The 22432-nt window shown below is 49.5% G+C and overlaps 2 protein-coding genes across 4 annotated transcripts; one reads left to right on the plus strand and one right to left on the minus strand.

Moving 5' to 3' along the window:
- The first annotated feature begins 306 nt into the window (after nucleotides 1-306).
- Nucleotides 307-13327, plus strand: LOC142909547 (uncharacterized). Its single transcript, XM_076059767.1, has 4 exons — nucleotides 307-859; nucleotides 1695-1833; nucleotides 2626-3190; nucleotides 13162-13327. Exons 3-4 carry the CDS (start codon nucleotides 2640-2642, stop codon nucleotides 13325-13327), a joined length of 717 nt encoding a protein of 238 aa, XP_075915882.1. The 5' UTR covers nucleotides 307-859; nucleotides 1695-1833; nucleotides 2626-2639.
- LOC142909540 (uncharacterized) lies at nucleotides 13089-22406 on the minus strand. Of its 3 annotated transcripts, none has more exons than XM_076059762.1 (4): nucleotides 21262-22406; nucleotides 16597-17036; nucleotides 16114-16178; nucleotides 13089-14496 (listed from the first exon to the last, which is right to left on the minus strand). In XM_076059762.1, exons 2-4 carry the CDS (start codon nucleotides 17021-17023, stop codon nucleotides 13888-13890), a joined length of 1101 nt encoding a protein of 366 aa, XP_075915877.1. In that variant the 5' UTR covers nucleotides 17024-17036; nucleotides 21262-22406; the 3' UTR covers nucleotides 13089-13887. The 3 variants fall into 3 exon arrangements, with proteins under 3 accessions (XP_075915877.1, XP_075915876.1, XP_075915875.1); XM_076059761.1 differs by having other exon boundaries at nucleotides 16597-17087; XM_076059760.1 differs by having other exon boundaries at nucleotides 16597-17031; nucleotides 21262-22404.
- Nucleotides 22407-22432: the final 26 nt, after the last annotated feature.

Raw genomic sequence — 22432 nt, forward strand, 5'->3', positions numbered from 1 at the left:
CTTTCTGATGGGCCAAATACTCATTTCACTCATTAAATGCAAATAAATTTATAACATTTTTGACATGCGTTTCTCTGGATTTTTGTTGTTATTCTGTCTCACTGTTCAAATAAATCTACCATTAAAATTATAGACTGATCATTTCTTTGTCAGTGGGCAAACGTACAAAATCAGCAGGGGATCAAAATATATTTTTTATTTTATTGTTTCCATTCTACGTGGTGACTTTACCCAAATAACCAAGAAGATGAATCCCTGCAGTCACGAAAGCTTTAAATCTAAATTGCAAGTGCTTTGAGTGTGTGCACGTGCCGTGTGCGTGTGGAAAAAAATGTACGATACGCTTATGGTGGATATGATTAGGTAATATCGTAGTATCGCCATATCGCGATAACTGTCGGAGTTAAATGTTGTACAATTCTGCAAGAGCGTTCCGAACTTTGATCGCGTTGTGTGAACGTCATCATTTGGAACGAACCAACTTACCGCTTTAAATAGGGGGGGTCGCAGACACGGTAATATTTTTTAAAATATATAAATATATACATCTACAACAGCAATACAATGACGGAGCGACCGTGACTATTACAGATCATTCAGCATATATTGTTTGAGTTTATACAATTCAAATTATGTGATGGAAGTGAAAGTATAAGATTGATAGTTTGAGCATCAACCCTTCGCTGGGAGTGGTAGCTTCCAAGTGCCAATGGCTGACGCCTCAAGCGCGGCTCCCAGGACGCTTCGAAACTGTTCGGAACATAACGACTCCCCACCCCCACCCACCCCACCCTAAACTTGCACGAACAATTCCTCTCGCCCCTTAAAACTCTGAGCAGGATTGAACTCACGCGAACCGGTAAGTGGGTGTTTTGGTTTTAAAATTTTTACGAAAAAAAAAATCCGGTGTTGTGTGACCCCCGTTGCGGCGGTGACACCGTAGGCTGTGGTTGCTCCCCGCCGGGGAAGGCGTCTCCTTCTCGGTAGGCAATCCAGGCCATTCAGGCCCTCCCTGGCGTCTCGGGCCTAGTCTGTCACAAAGAAAATAAACATTTATACATGCTTTGTGGAACTGTTTTCACAGTAAGATACACAGGCAGCAGTCGTAAGAAGAAAGGCTGAAATACAATCGTCAGTAACAGAGGCGTTATGAAAAAGGGCCATTGCACGATTATGCACTACAGTATTTACTTTTAAGGGCAGTGTTATTGGTAAATTTGTAGGGGTTTTTCTCTCGTGATATACCCGTCTTTGTGTTTGTCCTCATGCTTTGGGTTTCGGGCTGTTCCACGCGAGTTTGAAGCCTTTGGTTAAACGAGGTAACACAACGACGGGTCAAGTTATCTCTTGATGCATCACAGCTGTCATAACCCGTACGGTTTACCCCGTATTCTTGTACAGAGACATTGAGTTTTCACGCCCATACGGGGTACAGCCGTTTCAATACGGGCAAAAAAAAAACATGATTTGGTAACATAATATTGTCTGTTTGTGTTTCTACATTGTGATGGGACTCCGTAGGACGAACGTTGATATTTATAAAGACACGTGGTGGCCGATACGGTCTGAATTGATCTGTAATAAGGTAGGGGCACTGATTGATAGGGGGTTGACAGCTACGTGGTGGTGAGTGTACTCGAAGTGAATGTCTATTTGTGTTTCTCCCTTGTGATGGCACTTTGTTGTTGTTTTAGGCGGCTGCGGGACTGTGCAACGTTGGTGAGCGGCATAGGAGCGGTGGGGGCAACATCCATTGTAGAGTACAATGTCACTACGCTCCCACGTCTACGCTACCCTCCTCCACCAAGCCGCCACACGGACGAGCGTGGTGAAGTATGGTCAAATCACGACCCGGGGCGGCGTGGGGAGACCCTCGTCTGGCAATGGATTAACAAATTGGCTCTTACTGTATACCTCCATATATATAAAAATATGCAAGGTTGTGATTGTGTGTGTTGTCTGTTCAAAATGTTTAGCGTACTTCCCGACATGCAACAAAACTGGAAATTTGCCATGTGGGTACTTTCCAGACTGTACACCGTGCAAACATTATACAAATACACTTTTGTGTTGTTTTTTGGGGGGGGAGCTCAATAATGTATAGATTTTTTGGACGGCAAGTGAGCTGTGACGTCAAATCTGTCACGTGACCCTCGCATGTGGAAGCGTCACGCATTGTAGTGTAGCGGTTAGCGCTGTCTGTGTGTGTGTCTGTGTGTGTGTCTGTGTGTGTCTGTTTGTGTCTGTGTGTGTCTGTGTTTGTGTGGAAGCGTAACGCATTGTAGTGTAGCGGTTAGCGCTACGCCGCGCTACGAACCCTGCGACCCGAGTTCGATTCGCGCTCACGGCCACCACCAGTGACGATTATTTGAACCGCTTCTGGGCCTCCCCTAGGTCGACTCAGCCTCAAACGAGTAACTGCTGTCGTGTGAACATCGCCACTGGGGAGACAAAGGCGGCCGGACGTGGTGGATCCAAGTCCCGGGCGAAGCTGGGTAGTACAGCTAGTCGTGAATACATGAATGAATATAGACGTCTAAGTCACGTGTGACTGTATATATTCATTCCTCCATGGCTCGATACTGACGTGTAGATGGTGTGGATATTCTTATTTTCTGTCTGCAGCTGACGCTGGTCTGATGGAGCAAAGGCCCTCAGCACAGCAAGCCGGGACGACAAGTCAACAATGCGACCGGCGTGCATACAGCACGGATCGGACTGGAAATTTGACACAGCACCAGAGAACACACACAGGAGAGAAACCCTTCAAGTGCACTGTGTGTGACAAGGCATTTTCAGGTTCATCTACTCTTAAAAAAGACCAGAGAACACACACAGGAGAGAAACCCTTCAAGTGCACTGTGTGTGGGAAGGCATTTTCAGATTCATCTGCTCTTAAAACACACCAGAGAACACACACGGGAGAGAAACCCTTCAAGTGCAATGTGTGTGGGAAGGCATTTTCAGATTCTACTACTCTTAAAAAACACCAGAGAACACACACGGGAGAGAAACCCTTCGAGTACAGTGTGTGGGGGAAGGCATTTTCAGATTCATTTGCTCTTAAAACACACCAGAGAACACACACGGGAGAGAAACCCTTCAAGTGCAGTGTGTGTGGGAGGACATTTTCAGATTCATCTACTCTTAAAACACACCAGAGAACACACACGGGAGAGAAACCCTTCAAGTGCAGTGTGTGTGGGAAGGCATTTTCAGATTCATCTCATCTTCAAAGACACCAGAGAACACACACGGGAGAGAAACCCTTCAAGTGCAGTGTGTGTGGGAAGACTTTTTCAGATTCATCTACTCTTAAAACACACCAGAGAACACACACGGGAGAGAAACCCTTCAAGTGCAGTGTGTGTGGGAGGACATTTTCAGATTCATCTACTATTAAAACACACCAGAGAACACACACGGGAGAGAAACCCTTCAAGTGCAGTGTGTGTGGGAAGGCATTTTCACAGTCATCTAGTCTTAAATCACACCAGAAAACACACACGGGAGAGAAACCCTTCAAGTGCACTGTGTGTGGGAAGGCATTTTCACGGTCATCTACTCTTAAAACACACCAGAGAACACACACGGGAGAGAAACCCTTCAAGTGCAGTGTTTGTGGGAAGACATTTTCATGGTCATCTGCTCTTAAAAAACACCAGAGAACACACACGGGAGAGAAACCCTTCAAGTGCACTGTGTGTGTGAAGGCATTTTCACAGTCATCTGCTCTTAAAACACACCAGAAAACACACGGGAGAGAAACCCTTCAAGTGCAGTGTGTGTGGGAAGGCATTTTCACAGTCATCTGGTCTTAAATCACACCAGAAAACACACACGGGAGAGAAACCCTTCTAGTGCACTGTGTGTGGGAAGGCATTTTCACAGTCATCTGGTCTTAAATCACACCAGAGAACACACACGGGAGAGAAACCCTTCAAGTGCAGTGTGTGTGGGAAGGCATTTTCACAGTCATCTACTCTTAAAAAACACCAGAGTACACACGGGAGAGAAACCCTTCAAGTGCAGTGTGTGCGGAAAGGCATTTGCACATTCATCAAATCTTCTAGTACACGAGAGAACACAGACAGGAGAGAAACCGTAGAGGTACACTCTACGTGGGATGTTTGAACAGTCATCAAATCTTATAGTACACCGGAGAACACAGGTGCACTCTGCGGGAAGGCGTTTGCACATTCATAAAATCTTCAAGTACACCAGAAAACACGGAAGCATCAGAAGATCTGCAAGGAGTGGAATCTGAAATCAGCTTGTGAAAGTCAAAGTGCCACAATAAGCCCATCCCTCATGAAACAAGAACCGGACGAAAATCGCAGCTTGGACACTTTTAAAGGTATCGAGGTGAAATATGAAGAGGTGATGGTGAAGAGGGAAGAAGTGATGGTGAAGAGGGAAGAAGTGAAGGTGAAATGTGAAGATGAAGATTCAACTCCAAAATGGGACCTTCACATCGATGGAGGCAACGTAAAGCAGGAGGAGAATTCTGACTGTGAGGCAGAGCGAGGCAACTCCCAGCATTTTGTGGAAGTGGAGGTGTGGGTGGACTTCCTCCGAGACAATCCAAAGTCAAGTGGAGACCCGGTAGATGTGTAAGCCAGAGACGATGTCGCTACAATAGATGCACCTTTGTCACAAGCCTTTAATGACAATGTGAAGTTGAACACTTTGTGGGCCCGTGGGTTGGGTAGATCTCTAACCAGGAGCAAGAGCCAATAAGCTCCCAAGCATTCACTATGTTATAATAATTGCTTTTACACGGTGCTTGCTTAATCGCCTCAGCAACTCGGAGTTTTGTGTCGTACCTCGCCTGAAACACTCAAAGAGCATCCCCAAGTAGCAGCTGCCCCTGTGTGGCACAAGGTGGTGGCCCTGCACCGGCCTGCATGTGGACAAGAGCCTGTCAGTAGGGGGCGATGATTGATGTGTCATCTCAGTTGTGTGGTTTGTAGGTAATGTTTAGAATTTGCTACATTTTCACTCAGACGCCAGCATGCAATGGCCTCGTTTTGAATGACAATAGTATGTTTTACATACACGGTGAAGCAGACTGTGCAACTTTTTTAAAAAGCTTCTTGTTAATATGATGTAACGTGATGCAGTATATTTCACTGCAGTAATCCAATTTTGTTAATATGCCTGTCAATAATTTAGAATGTATACTTGTCTGGTTTTGTGCATACTTGTAACATTTGATCTATAAGGGTCAAACATTGATTAAGTGATGTTAGGACAAAGTGTGTGTGTGTTTGAAAGTAACCTGTACAGATTACTCAGGTGAGACCCGTTGTTCTTGTGATACAGGTCAAAGGGTACTTTTGTGTTCCACGAAGCATCTGGCGCAACTCATTGTCTTTGAAATAGGTAGCACGCTCGGATCATTCATCAGTTACAAGGAATACCACTTAAAAGTTACACGTATAGGAGGTACATTCTCTACAACACGAATTGTAGTTTTGTCTTACGTGTTGACGTAGATTTTGTCTAACTAGGACTAGAAATGCACCTTGCTGATTCACGTCTGGATGTTCGTACCTATCGTTTGAAGCAAACCCCACTGCTATTGTTGAAACGCTGTGCACCAATAATGGTCCAACACGTTGACGGCCTTCAGGCCAGGAAAGTCACAACATTTACGGCACACGAAGGACGCATTCACGCAAGTACCCCATGCTCCGTTTTTAAGTTTTAAAATGAAGCATGTTTGAATTGTGTTGTGTTTTGAATTAGATAATTTTATTTCTTCATTAAAAGCTTGTCTCAATTTACATCTGGAAGACTTCATTGAAAAGGACATTTCGTGTGAATTTTCTCTCGTCGTTAAGTAGACGGTCTTGCCGGGGGTTCGGTTCGATGCGGCCCTTTACCTGTTTGGGATTGCGGGATCGAGGTAAGGCGACACGGAGCTGGCCGTGCGAGAAGACCGCCGTCTGCAGATCGATTCCAATGTAATCGAACGTCTGTCCCTGCGCCTCCGTCGTCCATGCAGGGGGTGCGTCGGTTTGCAGCGCCCCCTGCATGAAAACAACGGAAAGTGCAGCGCTCATCACAGATAGATAAAGTTGTGCGCTTATATTTAAAATGTTATTCTTTTATAAGGTGATGTTGAAATCGGAAAGTGTTTGATGATTTCAATCAGATTGATTCATTATTATGCAACACATATCTGAGCTTTTGTGGTCCTGTTGAGATCAAGTTGGAAAGAGTCCGTGACTATAACTTCGCTCAATATTGTAAACGTGTTTCTATTATTTAGTTATTGTTATTTAATACCAACTACTTCAGATAATGGGTTTCAAGATGTACTTGAATGGCACGTTCATTGTTCCGGTGTTTAATGGCTTGGACGTCGTGGCAAACGGCTTCCATCGATGTGGAAGTCAATGGTGGATGATGATTTGACATTTCGGTGTTGATTTGGAGTAGATTGTTTAACTGTTGCATACCGGGTGGTGAAATGCTTTGCCGAGTACCTGAACTGTTTGACCAAGTGAATTAATGAAGAGTTCGATACGAGTTTGAGCGTTAATATTCTTGCGGAACAACAAAGGTCTGATATTTTAAAGATTCCTGATCGTACGTTTATTGCGACAATGTTCATAGGGAACACGTGTGGAGGAGAGTTCCGGGTGAAGTCTCCCCTTACCTGGCAACCATGGTGGCTGTCCGCTGATCACTCTCGCTCCATCACAGCTACGAGCTGTAGGGACGAGACTCTCCACCCTGGCGCTGTTTTAATTCTCAGCACAAAGAGCGGAGAGCCTCATCCCTGCAGTTCCCTCCTGTTGTGCCGCAGCATTTACCGCGTAACGAGGCAAAGTTTTCATGAGCAGTGCGTTCCACTACACACCCACACGAGCGAACCATGTGCAACAGTGTGCGTACTACACTACTATACACTACACTATACTAAACTATACACTACACTACTATACATTACACTATACACTACACTACTATACACTACGCTACTATACACTACACTATACACTACACTATACACTACACTAAACACTACACTAAACACTATTATACACTATACAATACACTACTATACACTACACTATACACTTATACACTACAATATACACAACTATACACTACTATACAATACACTATTATACACTACACTATTATACACTACACTATACACTTATACACTACAATATACACTACTATACACTACAATATACACTATTATACACTACACTATACACTTATACACTACAATATACACTACACTATACACTACACTATACACTACACTATACACTACTATACACTACACTACTATACACTACTACACTATTATACACTACACTATACACTTATACACTACAATATACACTACTATACAATACACTATTATACACTACACTATTATACACTACACCAGGGGTCGGGAACCTTTTTGGCTGAGAGAGCCATGAAAGCCACATTTTAAAATAAATGTCCGTGAGAGTCATATACTTTTTTAACACTGAATACAACTAAATGCGTGTATTTTTAACTAAGACCAATTTTAGAATATAATAAGTCTCTGAATGTATCCTTTTTAATAACGTTATACCAACAACTAATAATAAATAAAATACTTCTTACCATTCATGCGACTTCTGGTGCTGCATTGTTTTGCTGATGGCTTTGTAGTCTGGTTGTTACGTGGTGAGGTTAAGCTTCATGCAGGCGTTGAGGCTTTAATCCGTTAAACGGGATCGTAGGTTGATCTTGATGTTTTTTAGATGTGAGAACGACTGCTCACATGAATACGTAGAACCAAACATGGTCAATAAAGCAATACTCACACGCTGCAGTGTGTGGTATGTGACAGGAAGCGCGTTCCATGTTTTGACAATCAGCTGGTCTGCAGGTTGAAGTTTTTTCATTTCTGTCCACTTGTGTTTGCTCGCCAGCTCTGCTTGCTGTTGTTCAAGTCTTTCCAAAGCTTCATTCAGTGACTTGAACTTATTCACCCACATGTCTGAAGCCTTCAGGTCAGCAACTTCCAGCTCAAAATCTCTGATGGAGACACCAGGGATGTAACTCAGGTCGGCTTTGTCCACTGAACACTCGTGTGGATGAGTGATGAACTTGAAAAGACGAGTGTGCTCAGGAAATTCTCCAAAGCGTGCTTTGAATGACTGCTGGAGATCAGATGTGAAGCCAGCTAGCTGCTGGAGATCAAAATGTTAAACGGGGTCACTTGCTGTGCACGCATCTTTAAATTCTCTCAGTTTTTCATAGTGCAGTAAACGACCTTTTTCAATATCCACGATGAAGAGTTCCAGCTTGTTTTCAAATGCAAACACTGCTTGTTGAAGGGATAAGACTTTCCAATGCCTTGCATTTTCACATTGAGCTGGTTCAGATGTCCAGTCATGTCCACAAGATAGTACAACTTCAGGAGCCACTCAGTGTTAGCTAGCTCAGGATGCTCGACATCTTTCATTTCAAGAAAATAAATACAAACCGCCACTTCTCTCAAATGTTTCTTGCCGTTGATTTTCACACCTGATGATGACTGCTTGTGTTGCAGTCGAAACGTCGTGAGAATCCTCTACACTTGTTAAATTAGCGCTCGTTTACCATTGATTTACTTATTGTTACCGAGACTATCCTTGCCAAATTACTTGTTTAAGAGATAGCAACTCGCCAGGTGTTTAAGAGGAGAAACCAAAGAGGCAAATTGCTGGGAGATACGGCCACAGGCCGAAGAGTGACGCACCTTGAATGTCGTCATTCAAGGTGCGTCACTCTACGTATGAATGTACTCGTCGTCGCTATTAAATCATTGTTTAGTGTCGAGCAAGGGCGGGCACGTCCAAGTTGTTTCCCACTGAAGCAAGTGAGTGGTGGGTGTTGATTGGTTACTCGCGATGAGCACCTGCCCCAAGTCTGTTATGGCTACACAGGGGGGGTTTCTGTCCTTGCCTTTGGTCAGAATCAGAATCTCAATCAATATTCACACTGGAGGAATACGATGAACTATAAAGCTCGTTCTCACAGATGTTCAGTACCCTTGGTTCGCCTCGTAGACCGCGACCACTTCGGCCCAAGCGGCTGTGGATGAGGACCTCGCAGGCTTCTCAGAATCCGGAGTCAAAAGGGAGGGAACCGGGGGCGGAGGAAAAAAAAATTGTGAAGCGTGCCGCTAAGCACGCTCCTCACGTACAGCTGCAGAGACGAAGATGCCCCCCTGGTAGCCTTGGGCCGGAGCCGTGCTGAAGACCAGCACGGCACACCACGCCTGGCCACCTTTGTCTCCCCTATGCTGATGCCTTCAAGGGGAGGTCTCCACATTGGTAATGTTTTAACGCGTTAAATCAGATGCTGTCATCGTTTCGAGTCTGAGTGGATGTAGAGGAGGCCCATGACTTAAAAAAAAAGAACTCAACAACTGGAATATAAATTCGCGTTCATCCTCTAGCGACGCAACAGCCCTGCCGACTCCCCACACGGGAATCTACACACACAGCGACACTCGCTCCACTCGCCATGTCAGTGTCTTTCTGTGCAATCTTCTCGTACGAGGTCATTCTTCGGGAATCTTGAGCACCGCAAGAACGCGGCTATTTGGCTGACGGCACGGCACGTCACGTGCTCCGTGGCGCACGAATCGGAGAGGAGCCCAGCACACGAAGCACTAGCACGCGCCTCGCGCACCCTTATGAACAGACTGTTGGTAGAAGGTGCGCACACACACACCCCAACAAATACACTTCATACATGACACGCATGAATACGAATGTAAATACATGTTCTGCCGTCCAAATATTGATTTCAGATACCAAGTTGTGTGTGTGTGTATGTGTGTGAGTGTGTGAGTGTGTGTATGTGTGTGTGAGTGTGTGTATGTGTGTGTGTAAGTGTGTGAGTGTGTGTATGTGTGTGAGTGTGTGTATGTCTGTGTGTGAGTGTGTGTGTATGTGTGTGAGTGTGTGTAAGTGTGTGTGTGTATGTGTGTGTGTGAGTGTGTGTATGTGTGTATGTGTGTATGTATGTGTGTGTATGTGTGTGTATGTGTGTGTATGTGTGTGTGTGCGTGTGTGTGTGTGTGTATGTGTGTGTATGTGTGTATGTGTGTGTGCGTGTGTGTGCGTGTGTGTGTGCATGTGTGTGTGCGTGTGCGTGCGCGCGTGTGCGTGTGTGTGTGTGCGTGTGTGTGTGTACGTGTGTGTGCGTGTGTGTGTGCATGTGTGTGCGTGTGCGTGCGTGCGTGTGTGTGTGTACGTGTGTGTGCGTGTGTGTGTGCGTGTGCATGTGTGTGTGTGTGTGCGTGTGTGTGTGCGTGCGTGTGTGTGTGTGCTCGTGTGTGTTGGGTGTAAGCCAGGCGGGGCGGGTGGGACGAGCGTGTGGATTGAGCATTGCGCTCGGTCAGTAACTCTGTGGACCTGTTCGCTGGCGGGTGGTGGATTACAAGGCAATGAGATTTGCCCTACCGGTCGGCAGCCAAGTACCAGTGTTGTGTGCGTGTGTGGTGGGTGGCGGGGGGTGACTGAAACAATTCCACAACAGGCGAAACACACATGGACACTGTCGGGAATAATTCTGCACTCGTCCATTCGATCAGCTAATTGGACTTCCTGAGTGTCCGAGCGTTCGGATATCGAGGGTTCAAAACGGGAGGGCCCGGACGATAATCCACGCGACCACGGGGAGATCACGCAAACTCCAAATACACGTGTGTCAGAGGGTCAGGGTCGCACCCACGACATCCTGCATACCTGGCGAGGTAGTTAACATCTCCTAGACACTGTGATGATGATGATGATGAGAGAGAGACACGCAGACTTCAAATATACAGCAGCAGCAGGCGTCAGGGTCGGGGTCGAACCCACGACCTCCTGTGTACCTGGCGAGGTAGTTAACATCTCCTAGCCACCGTGATGATGATGAGAGAGACACAGACTCCAAATATACAGCAGCAGCAGCAGGCGTCAGGGTCAGGGTCGAACCCACGACCTCCTGTATACCTGGCAAGGTAGTTACCAGATCGCATATTGTACAGGCCATCTTGTCAATCCACTGCTGGATGAGGGCCTCCCCACACGGTGAGGGTTACATGAGCATACTTCACCACGCCAGCCAGTGCACGGTTGGTTAGGCGGGGGAAGGGGTGGACGGGGCAGTTAAAGATATCTCACTCTTGATTTGATACATCACTCACCGCTCATGTTGGGCACGGCTTGGAACTGAATTCAGGTTGCTGCTGGGTTCATATCGAAGTGCGTTAACCACTGGGCCACAACTCTACGTAAACAGCGAGGGAAAAAAGTATTTGATCCCCTGCTGATTTTGTACGTTTGCCCACTGACAAAGAAATGATCAGTCTATAATTTTAATGGTAGGTTTATTTGAACAGTGAGAGACAGAATCCAGAAAAACGCATGTCAAAAATGTTATAAATTGTACTCTTTGGTTCCGTTCGGTAAGTCACAGAGGTAAAAAAATCTAAAAAAAATCACGACGTTTCGGCCACAACACAAGTGGCCTTCGTCGGGTGAAGGGACCGTGCTGTCACGAGGACAGCGTTGGAATTACGATTCCAACGCCGCCTTCGTTTAATTCGGCGAGGTTTTAGAGATTGAGAGGGTGGACGGCGCGTTGCGAGGTTCACAGGACGCCCCACTCCCGCGCCACCTTCTCGAATGAGTCCCGAGGCAGAAGTCCAAGGGAAAGACAAAGACGGATGCGGTGGTGGGTGGTGGGGGGGGGACACAACAACAAGGAATGGATCCAGTGACCATCACGAGGCCGTGCGGCGAGGCTACGCACCGACACACGTTGACCGTCAACCCCCCCACCACCACCCCGAGCGGCTCAGGGAGCGGGCGGGTCGGCGGGCCCAGCCCACACCGATGGGACGGGTGGGAGAGACGGAAGTGGGAGTCGGCCAAGCAGGCGGTCGGAGGTGTGGGGGTTGACTTGAGGGCGAAGCGACAACCGTGCTCCTGCCTGGCCGAGCCCCCGGCGGGTAGTCGCGGCGGTGGCGGGGGTGGGGGCAGTCAGCCCCGACTTAAGAGCCGCATGGCTCACAGGGCTATACCTAAATAAATGAAACTTGAAAACTTGTTCCATATGATTGGAGGAGACTTCTACCGGGTGCTCCGGGTTCCTCCCACCTGCAAACACGCGTTGGCTGCCCGATAACACCTCAATGTATAGAGGCCTGCAGAGCTTGGGCAATTGTCGGTATCGTTGAGCTCCCTCCTCTCTCCTTGCCTCTCTTCCCCGACGAGAGAGCGCGCGGACGCTGAGCGGAGGCGTTGAGTAACAAGTCCACATCATCATTACCTCTATTTACGGGGGGGGGGGGAATGAGTACCTTGGGTTGAGGAGGTGGAAGAGGTGGAAGAGGTGAGAGAGCGACCCCCTTCAGCTCAGCTCAATGTTCACCGCGCCCACCGAATCCTTTCTCGCCCCGTGCCACGCGCGATGGCGATGTACACACCCCCCCCCCCACCCGGGGTATATTTATTTGCACCGCCAAGTTGCCTACACCCCGAGTGTTTGTTTACATCACGGCGGCGACGTTTACACAAGCAACTCTTAACAAAAGCGGCACCGGGACCGAGTGGGGGGGCAATGGGGATTGGGGTTCCCGGGCCCCCCGGACAGGGCAGAGACGCGTGGCGGCGATCGGGCGGCGAGGTGGAAAACCTTCTCGACGGATTCGCGCGACTTCCGACGAATTAACTCGGCGTCTTGAGAGTCACGTGTCAAACGATGGCCGCCGCGTGTCCGCTCCGCCTCGAAGGCGGCACGAGGACCACCAAGCGGAGACGATCGTCGCGCATCAAGCGGCCGCCCACGCATCGTGGGCGGCCGCGCGGCTCTCCGCTCAAAGGGCAGGAAACGAAAACGCGACTGGCGAAGGAAACCCGATCCTCTCGGCTCTGTCCGATCCCCCCTCTTCGTGGGCCGCGAGCCTCCCCCCCCCCCCCCTCGGGCGACGCGACACGTTTACCGGACGTTTGCGTGCCGGAATCCGGCGAAGGTGGCAAAGGTCGTAAGTTCGAATCCTCGTTTCGGCGGCGGTCGACCGAGCCCGATATCCCTCCGGGGGGTTGAAAAAATGAGCGCCACTCTGCGGGGAAGATCGACAGTGCTTTTGCCCTGTGGACGGACTCGTCCTCGTAGCTGCAACGTGGAATTCCCACGCTCCGTGGCTCTGCAGGGCTACGAACAGCACACGCCTCGACGCTCGCTCGAGAAGCAAATCGCTCCGACCACGCCTTGCGTTTCGTTTCCCTCGAGCCGCTTGCGGCGTTTCCCATCGTGCGGCAGTTCTGACGCAGCCAGCTGAGATCTCGTGAGAGAGACGTCCCGAGCGGTGGGTGGGGGGGCGGGGGGCGAGGGGCCCCCCACAGAAGCTTCAGGAAGTTCACATTCTTTGGTTCCATCGGTAAAGTAACGTAGACAGAGAAATAATAATAATAATAATAAAGTGAATACAAATATAACGAGAATAAAAACCGCGATGTCCCCATCGCGACGCGAGCAGTCGTCATCAGGAAGGGGGTGGGGGGGTGACGTCGACCGCCCGCGTTGCCTTCGGAACGTCGCCGTTCTTGCTCTCATTATTTTTTTATTCGCTCCATTTGTTATTTCTCTATCCGCGTGAGTTTAACCGAAAGAACCAAACAACACAGAACTTCCCGCGGCCGCGGGAAGTTTTAAGTCTTCAGGAAGTCGCGGTGAGTAAAGTTAGGAGGGGTGGTGGTGGTGGGGGGGGAGGGGGGCAGTTAGAGCAGGGCCGGGGGGAGCGGAGGGAGGGAAGCCGAGAGGCGGTGACTCAGGGCGCCCGGCCCTCTAGGAGCCGCGCCTGAGGTGGCCGCGCTTGGGTAGCCCCGGGCCTCATCCTCATCATCCATCGCTTGCCACCCGGGATCCATCGCAGGCCACCCGGGATCGATCCGCCACGCCAACGAGCCCTGCGCCGAACAACGGCTCTGCCTCTGCTAACCCCTCCTGCTGCTGCTGCTGCTCCTGCTGCTCCTGCTGCTGCTGCTGCTCCTGCTGCTGCTCCAGCTGCTGCTGCTGCTGCTCCTGCTGCTGCTCCTGCTCCTGCTGCTGCTCCTGCTGCTGCTGCTCCTGCTGCTGCTCCTGCTGCTGCTGTTGCTCCTGCTGGAGTTTCTGGAGCCGGTACGCGACCTGCAGGAGCCGCCGGTACACCGTGGCCTGCGACTCGGGCGTCTGGTCGCTCGCGAGGCCCTCGAATGACGCGGAAGGATCGGCCGCCGCTTCCGCATCTTCCTCTGCTTTGCGCTCCTCCTCCTCATGCTCCTCCTCCATCTCATGTTCATCTCCCTGCTCTTCTTCTTCTTCCACCCGCTGCTCTTTTTTTTCATCCCGGGGTCTCGTGCGCTGGACGCGGGGACCACCTGACGCGCCAGTGGGGACCAGCTGGCCGCTCGGCCGATCGGCTGACACCTCCGACGGTGCGGAGGTTTCAGGGTCCCCGTCTGTGTCCGCCTATTATACAAGCAGCAGCAGCAGCAACAGCAGCAACAGCAGCAACAGCAGCAGCAACAAACAAATATGAATTATATTCTTAGTTCTTTCGGTAAAGTCACCACGTTGAAGGGAAACAATAAAATAATAAAATATATAAAACAATAAAAATTCTCACGACGTTTCGACCAAAACACAAACGGTCGTCATCAGGTACGTCGTGAGATTTTTTTTTATTGTTTTATATATATTTTATTATTTTGTTGTTTCCCTTCAACGTGGTGACTTTACCGAAAGAGCTAAGAATATGAATTACTGCAGTCACGAAAGCTTTAAATCAAAATATGAATTAGTTTTCCCTACGATTCCAGACTTATGGGCCACCCAATGTAGGCCACACACGGAGTATTTTATAATGGCACGAGCTTTACTACTAACCGGCTTCGCCCGGGAGTTGTGGAGTCTTGCCTTGGGATTAATTTAATATTCCCTTTTATTTGACTGACAAAACCTGGCGAAAAAATTGATGCTCGCAAGAAATAAAAAAGCCGAGACAAATCAATTTAACTAAATCGGATAAAAAAATCGATTTAAAGCGTTTATAACTGCAGGGATTCATCTTTATTGGTTCTTTCGGTAAAGTCACCACCTGGAATGGAAATAAAATAATAAAAATAAAACATAATAAAATATAATTCTCACGACGTTTCGGCCACAACGCAAGTAGAAGAAGGCTACTTGTGTTGTGGCCGAAACGTCGTGAGAATTTTATTTCGTTTTATTTTTATTACTTTATTTCCATTCTACGTGGTGACTTTACCGAAAGAACCAACAAGATAAATCGGACGTCTTTCAATCGAGGAAGTTCAACCTTAACCAGGCGACCCGGGAAGGGACCGTGACGTGGCGAGCTGAAAATCGGGCGTAAGCTGTGCAAATTTCACGACGTCAGAGAGTCAGCGTTGGAGAGGTTTTGCCGCTTCACGCAAACGGATGGATCTTCCGCTTCATATTTAAGCGTGAGCTGAAAATAGTCGCGTCAACTTAGAACATCGAGACAGCTTTTGTTCGGGATGCACGGCCTACGCGGAGGGTTGGGGGGGGATGCGTGAGGTCAGCAGGCACTCTGCGTGACGCTGCCGCATGCCGGTGACATCACGGATGCGACATCGCCGCTCACTTGCCGTGCACTGTGTGTGAGTGTGTGTGGGCTGCTGTGATTTACTTTGTGCTATTTATTATTTTACCAGGTAAGGGCCACCGAGCCATACGGCTCTCATTTCAGACGCGACCTGGCCACAAACGATAGCCCGGTGAAGTGGCTTTTCAAGTGGAAATGTACAGTGGCCAAATACTCTGAACGCGTGTTCATAAATGCGGAGGGGAAAAAAACCGGAGAACCCGTAGAAGAACCTCCATGCCCACAGGGAGAGAGAGAGAACACGCAAACTCCAAATATGTGGGCGTCCAGGTCAGGATCGACCCCGTGACCTCCTGGCGCTTTGCGTGTACGCTGCGTGGGGGGGGTTAATCCCGGGTGAGGCCACTGCCCTGCGTCTCGCGATGTCCCCGTGTCCCCGAGTGCGAAGAGACGCAGAGGCCGGCGGGAGACGGCGAATATGAATCGTCGCGTCTCACCGTTCCCGACGAGGCTCGGCCGCTCCCGGACTCCGTGGAGGGCGAACTGCACCCAGGCACCGTCCCTGTACAGCGCAGACACAGAGATGATGCACACGAGACAAAGGTCCCCCCATCACGAAGAATTGCGTGGAGTTCACACACGCAGACACGACACAAATTCACGCGCAGACATTAAAGCGAAACACCGACAGAAATTCGCACAGGCACAAATTCGCGCGCGTAGACACGCGCACGAAAATGCAGAGACGCACACACACACACGCAGACACATTTACACGCACGCAGATGCGCCAACACAAATTCACACACGCACACAGACGCGAGCTCGCACACACAGACACGCGCGCAGACGCACACGCGCTGGGAGAGCCACGCGGACACCGCCATGGACGCGAGACGTGGCTGACAGTGCTGCCTCGTTACGGTGGCGCCGATCGAGCCGCAATTAAAATGCGCCGCCCGCCATTTCCCAGTAATCACCTCCTTCTCGCTCCACAGGCGCGGGGACCATGCTCGTCCGAAAGCAGGGCGAATCGCCGATGCCGCGAGCGGACGGCGACGTTTTGCCGTCAAGCGCCGAGCCGGGGCCGCTCCTGGGGCTCCGATGTCGCGAGGCGAAGCCCGGGGCCGGCTCCGTGTCCGCTGGGCCATACTCCTGGGGGGGCCCGTGTGGAGGCCCGCCAGGCCCCCACTGCATGGGACTTAATCCCAACTGCTGCTGCTGCCACGGGTCTTCAACCCCGAACCGGGGCCTGGGGGTTGAGTGCCCACGATCGTCAAGGAGGCTGTGCTCAGTGGCGTCCGGCTGTGAGGGCCTCAGAGTCTTGGGCCCGCGGTCCGAGTCCCGACGGCGCGCGAGCGGCCCAGGGCCCAGGGCCTCGTTGGGGGCGAAGTCGGAACGCTCCATGAGGCGACCTGCGCTGGGCCCCGTGGGAGAACGGTGAATGTGAGGAGGATCACCATGAAGTGACCTGCGCTGGGCCCCGTGGGAGAACGGTGAACGTGAGGGAGGATCATTGAGGAGACCGCAGCCCCTCCTTGGCCGCCGCGGGGGAAGGGTCGCGAAGTCGAAGCCGGCGTGGAAACACAGGTGGGTAAGTAGACGCTCAAACGTCTGTCTGTAGGGATGTTGGGGTGTGCGCTGGGGCATAACGGGGTGTAGGGGTTGATGGGGCGTTTTGGGTGGCAGCGTGTGGGTGCAAACGGGTGTGCAGAGTTCAAGTGTCAAGTTGATTTTGTGTGACCGGGGTGAGACCTCAAGAGACCAGGATAACTGATTTGCAAGAGTGACCTGGGGGTCGTGGCAATGACAAAAAGAATAACGTAAGAGTACAGCAAAATGAAGCCAATTGAAGCCAGAAGCAAGACAACTCAATTTTAACCCACTTCCCAATGTGGTATCAAACTTGGTAAACTTATGTCATACTGATGACAATACCATATTCTATCATTAAAAATCAAATAAAAACGTATTTTTTTTTAAACATTATTTTTTACGTGTTATGTTTCGGCTCGGCTCTAATTGTCCACGCTCAACTGACGTTGGCTGTGAATGACCACGGTCCCCTTACGTTGTGGCGAGCTTCTGCGGCCACATTAGTGCGGTGCATTTCATTAAAGCGCGTTTTTTATAATACTTATTTGACAGGTTTTTGCGTACGTACTCAACGGATGACCCCCTAGCTGCGCTGCGCTACCAACAACCTGTCGACCCTAGTTCGACTCCCGCTCCTGGCCAACATCAGTGACGATTATCTGAACTGATCCTTGGCCTCCCCCTAGATCGACTCAGCCTCAAATGAGTTACCTGTTGCAATGCGTAAACATTGACACCCGCCCCCCTCGTGTTTCCGTGCCGGCCTTCACAGGTGCTCGCTAACAGAACTTGCCCCGACAGTCCGTTAATGCTCCACGGAATATATCGTTGTCGTAAAGACCACCACCACCACCAACCACCACCACCGGCCCCACCGTATAACATTTAAACAATTGTTGGGCGTCAACTGCTGTCGCGAGTGGTTATCGCACCTGGCCCCCCACGAGTTCCAAATTCCCGGCTCGCGACGAATACGAGCGCCTCCCCTAGGTCGACTCAGCCTTAAAACGAGTACCTGGTGCGGTGTGTAGACATCGACACGGGGCGAGAGAGAGAGGAGAGAGGAGAGAGAGATGTAGCAGCTGAGCGTGGTGCTGGCCACCCACCGCCGGCCTCTCGCGTGTCCCGGGGCGACCTTCACAGCAGCAGCAGCAGCAGCTTGCCGACGGCACTTGGCCCCCCAAAGGTTCAGGTCACGTCGGTTATAAAATCACTTCGTTCTAGATCTGAAGCCAACGTGACTGCAGGGATTCGCAGGCTGTGGTTTTTTTTTCCGCTAAAGTCAGGTAGTAGGTTAAAAATAAAATAAATTAAATAAATTAAAACTAAATTCTAGATTTAAAGCTTTCGTGACTGCAAGGATCCATACTCTTTGGTTCTATTAGAAAACAAAGCGCCTTGACAAAGGAATTAACATATAATTTAGCATCTGCGGATGTGTATACTTTAACTTAGCTATTTCAATGAGCCATTTCAATGCTAAATTGTATGCTAATTCCTTTGTCAAGGCGCTTTGTTTCTCTCACACAGCTTAAAGGTCGTGATCTAAGCGTGGCTTTTTCACTCCAGCGCTGTCCTCCAGACAGTCTCGTCCCTTCACCTGATGAAGGCCGCTTGTGTTGTGGCCGAAACGTCGTGATTTTTTGTTATTTTATTTTCACCTACGTGGTGACTTTACCCAATAGAACCAAAGAGTAAATTAAAACTAAATTCTATCACGACGTTTCAGGACGCAACCACAACAAGGGTCCTTCACGTTGTCTCCCCCCCCCCCCAACCTGAAGGTCGCTTTGGGTTGCGCGCGAAACGTCGTGATGAAATTTTAGTTTTCATTTATTTTATTTATTTTTGTTACCTACGTGACTTCACCGGAAAAAAACAAACTAAAGAGTGCAAATCCCTGCCGACACAAAATCTTTCAAATCTACAATCATATCGATTACTTGTCTATTGCTTATCGATCAATACGATGCCCCTGAACTTGCGCGTGCTCCCCGATCCCCCCTCGTCTCTAAATCCGAGCGTCCTATGTGACTTCACCGGAAGAAAAAAATAAAGAGTGCGAATCCCTGCCGACACAAAATCTTTCAAATCTACAATCATATCGATTACTTGTCTATTGCTTATCGATCAATACGATGCCCCTGAACTTGCGCGTGCTCCCCGATCCCCCCTCGTCTCTAAATCCGAGCGTCCTATGTGACTTCACCGGAAGAAAAAAATAAAGAGTGTGAATCCCTGCCGACACAAAGTCTTTCAAATCTATAATCATATCAATTACTTTTCTATTTTTATATTCTTAGCTCTTTCGGTAAAGTCACGTTGAGGGGAAAAAATAAAATAAGAAAATATATATAAAACAATTCTTATTGTTTTATAAATATATTATTATATAAAATTTTTTTTATTTTTTTTATAATAAAACAATTTTTATTGTTTTATATATATTTTATTCTTTTATAGCTTCCCTTCAACGTGACTTTACTGAAAGAGCTAAGAATATGAATTACTGCAGTCACGAAAGCTTTAAATAAAAAAATACTTGTCTATTGCTTATCGATCAATACGATGGCCCTGAACTTGCGCGTGCTCCATGATTCCCTCCCCCCTCGTCTCTAAATCCGAGCGCTCCCCACGCCGCTCTGCGCAAATCTTCGTCGTCGTCGGCGGCGGCGAGAAACTCCCTGGGAGGCAGAAGATAAGTCCACGAAGTTCCGGGCGCGCACGCAAACAAGCGGCCAATCGCCATCAGGTAGGGGGTCAAACCGCAGCAGGAAACAGTCGCTCAAGTGGGCGGTAGGCTGCCTCTTGCTGTGGTTGTGTCCCTCCCTCCCCCCCACCCGCCACCACCTGAAGGAGGACGCTTGGGGTCGCGCCCGAAACGTCGTTATAACCTATTGCGCGGGTTATCTTGTTACTCGGATTTTTTTTCTGTTATGTTTTCTGCAAATTGATGAAAAAAATTTACCCCCAGGAACGTACGCTACATTCATATCATTAAGTCAATAGTAAATTAGGTTTAGATTGACATTGTTTCGCCTAACGTCGCGTTTTTCAGGGACATATCCCCAAAGTAGAGGCCTTACCATATTTCTACATAAATTCATGGAAGCTATAAACAAACCATAAAAAATTTTGATTTAAAGCTTTCGTGACTGCAGTAATTCATATTCTTAGCTCTTGGGTAAAGTCACCACGTTGAAGGGAAACAATAAAATATTTAATTGTTTTATATATTTTATATTATTTTATTGTTTCCCTTCAACGTGACTTTACTGAAAGAGCTAAGAATATGTCGTTATTTAATTTTAAGTTTTCATTCATTCGTTAATTATTTTACCTAGGCGACGCAAGCGATGTTAACCGTGGCTGCTGCTGCTGCTGTGGTGGTGCGAGGTGGCGGCTGCTTGGGGTGGGGTTGGGGTGGGGTGGGGGGAGACTTTCATCCAGCAGAGGGTTGATCATGGCTGATGGTGTCATCGTCGTCGTCGTGATCGTCAAACGATGTCGCCGTGGTGTTTGCCGGCAGAAGCATGGTGGAGGAGGAGGAGCAGGAGGATGAGGAGCAGGAGGAGCAGGAGGAGCAGGAGGAGGATGAGGAGCAGGAGGAGGAGCAGAAGGAGGAGGATGAGGAGCAGGAGGAGGAGGTCGCCGCCGCCTCCTCTCTGCGTCACTGCGGCCGTGGCGGCGTGGAGCGGCTTCACCTCAACGTGAAGACGTCGCTCAGTCACACGCGGCGGGGGGGAAACAACAACAGCAATAACAACAATACAACAATAACAACACAACAATAACAATACAACAATAACAACACAACAACAATAACAACACAACAATAACAACAATAACAGCAACACAACAACAACACAATAACAACAAAACAACATCAACCACAAAAATAACAACAATAACACAACAACAATAACAGCAACAACAATAGCAACAACAATAACAACAAAACATCAACCACAACAAAAATAACAACAATAACAAAACAACAATAACAAAATAACAATATTAACTCCCTCAGCAACTCCCTCACTCCTCACCTGGCGTGTCGTCTTCCTCTTCCTCACCTCTTCTCTCCCCACCTCTTCTCTCCTCACCTCTTCTCTGCTCACCTCGCCTCACCTCTTCTCTCCTCACCTCTTCTCTCCTCACTCCGCACCTCAACTTGCTGCTTCTCTGCTCCTCACCACCACCACCAAACTCCCCCACCCGTGGGCACGTGACTGCCCCACCCCACCCGTGGGCATGTGAAGTGACAAAGTGACATCACGGGTACAGCCACAGAGGTAACAGCCAATCAGGGAAGGAGGCGTATCTGAGGCAAAGGCAACAGGAGGGGCTAGCCGAGATGCTCCGGGAACCTGCTCGAAGGTTCCACGAGAGGGCGTGGCCGGAGGCGGGGCTTAGCCACTGAGTGGGGGGGGGGTGGAAGGCGCGCGCCAAATTAACCCCTAGGCGGTGTCTGCCAGCCGCCAGCTGTCAGTCAGAGAGGGCGCTGGTGGGGGGTGAAGGCAAACGAGAGAGAGAGATGGGGGAGAGATTGGGGAGAGATTGGGGAGGGAGAGATGGGGGAGAGATGGGGGAGGGGAGGGAGATGGACAGGGAGAGAGAGAGGGAGGGATGGGGAGAGATGGGGGAGGGAGGGAGAGATGGGGGAGAGATTGGGGAGGGAGAGATGGGGGAGAGATGGGGAGAGAGGGAGAGATGGGGGAGAGATGGGGGAGAGATTGGGGAGGGAGAGATGGGGGAGAGATGGGGGAGAGATGGGGAGAGATTGGGGAGAGATGGGGGAGGGAGAGATGGGGAGAGATGGGGGAGCGATGGGGGAGGGAGGGAGAGATGGGGGAGAGATTGGGGAGGGATTGGGGAGAGATCGGGGAGAGATTGGGGAGGGAGAGATGGGGGAGAGATGGGGGAGAGATGGGGGAGAGATTGGGGAGAGAGAGGGAGGGGAGGGAGATGGACAGGGAGAGAGAGAGGGAGGGATGGGGAGAGATGGGGGAGGGAGGGAGAGATGGGGGAGAGATGGGGGAGAGAGTGGGGAGAGATTGGGGAGGGAGAGATGGAGGAGAGATGGGGGAGAGATGGGGGAGAGAGAGGGAGGGGAGGGAGATGGACAGGGAGAGAGAGAGGGAGGGATGGGGAGAGATGGGGGAGGGAGAGATGGGGGAGAGATTGGGGAGAGATTGGGGAGGGAGAGATGGGGGAGAG

This window comes from Petromyzon marinus, unplaced genomic scaffold, assembly GCF_048934315.1.
Source record: "Petromyzon marinus isolate PM22_M1 ecotype Great Lakes invasive population unplaced genomic scaffold, UKy_Petmar_22M1.pri1.0 PM_G_Scaffold_124, whole genome shotgun sequence".
NCBI lineage: Eukaryota > Metazoa > Chordata > Hyperoartia > Petromyzontiformes > Petromyzontidae > Petromyzon > Petromyzon marinus.